This window comes from Sinocyclocheilus anshuiensis, unplaced genomic scaffold, assembly GCF_001515605.1.
Source record: "Sinocyclocheilus anshuiensis isolate Anshui unplaced genomic scaffold, SAMN03320099.WGS_v1.1 scaffold641, whole genome shotgun sequence".
In the NCBI taxonomy this organism is placed as follows: domain Eukaryota; kingdom Metazoa; phylum Chordata; class Actinopteri; order Cypriniformes; family Cyprinidae; genus Sinocyclocheilus; species Sinocyclocheilus anshuiensis.
In genome coordinates this window covers 246,595-249,238 of record NW_015536503.1, presented here as the reverse complement: position 1 = coordinate 249,238, position 2,644 = coordinate 246,595, and the positions used below count along the sequence as shown (strand labels likewise).

The window sequence follows — 2,644 nt, the reverse complement described above, 5'->3', positions numbered from 1 at the left end:
ATGTCCAGTAAGACAACTTATAACATAGTAAATAATCACAAAAATAATTTGTGATCCATACTTAACTTAAGCACAGTTTCCTTAAGTGTTTTTTGTTCTTTAAAGGACAAGTTTTATTGTATGTATTTATTTATTTATTTATTTATTATTTTTTAGGTACTTTTGCAGTAATCAGTCTGATGATTGGCGGGGTTGCTGTAAGGGAGGCCCCGGACTCCATGTTTGCAGTCAATGGGACCAATGCATCACAGATTGTGGATTTTGAGGCTCGTGATGCCAGAAGAGTGGAGGTGGTTGTAGCTATGACAACCCTAGTAGGAATCATACAGGTAGGCTGCTATCTGGTCTTACCCACAGTTTTGAACATCAAAATATTCTATAATTTCTGATATCAAAGAAATAATTGGTTAATTATTTCTCTCTTGATATGATGTATTCATCTTTACTTGTCATTGTTTGCCACGTTAGAACTGTAGTAGATCAAGGCTAGTGCATTCTCCAGTATCTGTGGTTGGAATACAAGTTAATTCCTGCAACATAGGCGTGTGTTGCATTGCATTTTTGTGATCCCCCCCCCCATCTTTTGTAGATAAACCATCTGAAAAACACTCTTGTGCAAGAGTGTTCTCTTGTTCTCAGTCAATCAGCTCATATTGTCAGTTAAAATGGCCAGCTTTATACTGAAACATTTTATGAGAAAGAAGTGCAGTGTAATGTTACCATAAACCTATTAAAACAGGTTGAGGGTATACATTACAGACATCTCATGCAGGCCTACACAGTGTTTATAATAGACACCTTTCATGGAAAACTGTAAACCTGCTCAAGCTGATGACTTCATGTGATTCTCCTCAAGTTGCTGTAGCCCGAAGTACTCTCAGATTGATGTTTGGGAACATAATTATGTTCTGATCTCCTATAGTTTGTTCTGGGTCTGCTGAGATTCGGCTTCCTGGCGATTTACCTGACTGAGCCGCTGGTGCGAGGTTTCACCACGGCTGCCGCTGTGCACGTCTCAGTGTCGCAGATCAAGTACCTGCTGGGAGTGCACACTGCGCGCTTCAATGGGCCTCTCTCTGTAGTGTATGTGAGTAACCTTTGACCCTGAGGAAACCTTAGGGTGTTTTTTGCCGATATGTGACACTGTTGCACCTATAAACATGTTTCACATTACTTCATGAACACTTATTCACTTTTTCTCATTGGTGTTTAAGGCATTAATTAAATCATGAATGAATAAAGGTCTTTTGAAGAAGAACAGTTTTTGTTTTTAACTAAGAGTAATTTTCCTGAATTGAAATAAAATGTAAATATTAGATAAAAAACTTAAAATGACTAAATAGCTTTAAACACTTGAACGAAAATTACAAATGTTTGTATGGCATGGCAACTAACTGAAATAAAATATTTAAGTTGAAGTGCTAAAATTACTACATTACAAAAAAATTACTAAAACAAAAGAATATAATAAAAACCCTGAAAATTCACAAATGATAATGTAAAATATAAATTATCCTATAAATATGTATATTAATATGAATAAATACTGTAATAGTATATAAATAGTACTAAAATAACATTAGCATTGATCTGAAGCGCCTCGAATGCACAGCAGATGTGTGAATAGTTTGCCTGGACCCACGTGCATCTGTAGACCAGCGCAGGTTATTTCTCACACTTTAATAGTATTTATAGCTCCTAACAGGCTGTGACTATGAGGAATGATTACTTCAAAATCTACGTCAGTATGCAGCTTTCCTTATTGCTCGCATGCCATAGGTTGCCGACCCCCGCTCTATACGGTGATATTGTTCTTTTGTGGTTGTATAGCTTTATGTTCTGTTCATTTTGTTTTTCCCCAGAGTCTTGATGCTGTCTTCAGGAACATTGCAAGCACTAATGTTGTCACACTAATTATTGGACTGGTGTGTACAGTGTTCCTGTACTTCATCAAAGATCTCAATGAACGCTTCAAAAAGAAGCTACCTATCCCCATCCCTGGAGAAATCATAGTGGTAAATCTTTAAACGCCCTTCCTATGAAACATTGTGTTCACACATGCACTCAGAATCCCTTTGAGTGAATGCCTGATGTTCTTGTTCTTTGAAGGTAATTGTGTCCACTGGAATCTCATATGGGATGGTTATGTCTGAAAACTATGGAGTCGAAGTCGTGGGTAAAATTCCCACTGGGTAAGATCATGCAAACTTATATGTATATACACTACCGGTCAAAAGTTTGGGATCAGAACGATTTTTAATGTTTTTTACAGGAGTTTCTTATGCTCATAAAGGCTGCATTTATTTGATCAAAAATACAGGAAAAATTTAATATTGTGAAATATTATTATAATGTAAAATAACGTTTTTCTATTTTAATATACATTCAAATCTAATTTATTCCTGTGATGCAAAGCTGAATTTTCAGCATCATTACTCCAGTCTTCAGTGTCACACGATCCTTCAGAAATCATTCTAATATGCTGATTTATTATCAGTGCTGGAAACTGTTGTGCTGCTTAATATTTCTTTGGAACCTGTGATACTTTTTTTCAGGATTCTTTGATGAATTAAAAGTTAAAAAGAGGAGCATTTATTTAAAATAGAAATCTTTTGTAACAATATACACTACAGTTCAAAAGTTT

General features: G+C 35.6%; 1 protein-coding gene across 1 annotated transcript in view; it reads left to right on the top strand.

Annotated features, from left to right (window-relative positions):
* The window catches only part of LOC107690535 (prestin-like), a 21,282-nt gene that overhangs the window by 6,668 nt on the left and 11,970 nt on the right, over positions 1 to 2,644 (top strand). The window contains exons 5-8 of the mRNA XM_016488894.1: positions 157 to 329; positions 923 to 1,087; positions 1,863 to 2,015; positions 2,110 to 2,192. Coding sequence (XP_016344380.1) covers positions 157 to 329; positions 923 to 1,087; positions 1,863 to 2,015; positions 2,110 to 2,192 — 574 coding nt within the window. The remainder of the gene's footprint in view (positions 1 to 156; positions 330 to 922; positions 1,088 to 1,862; positions 2,016 to 2,109; positions 2,193 to 2,644) is intronic.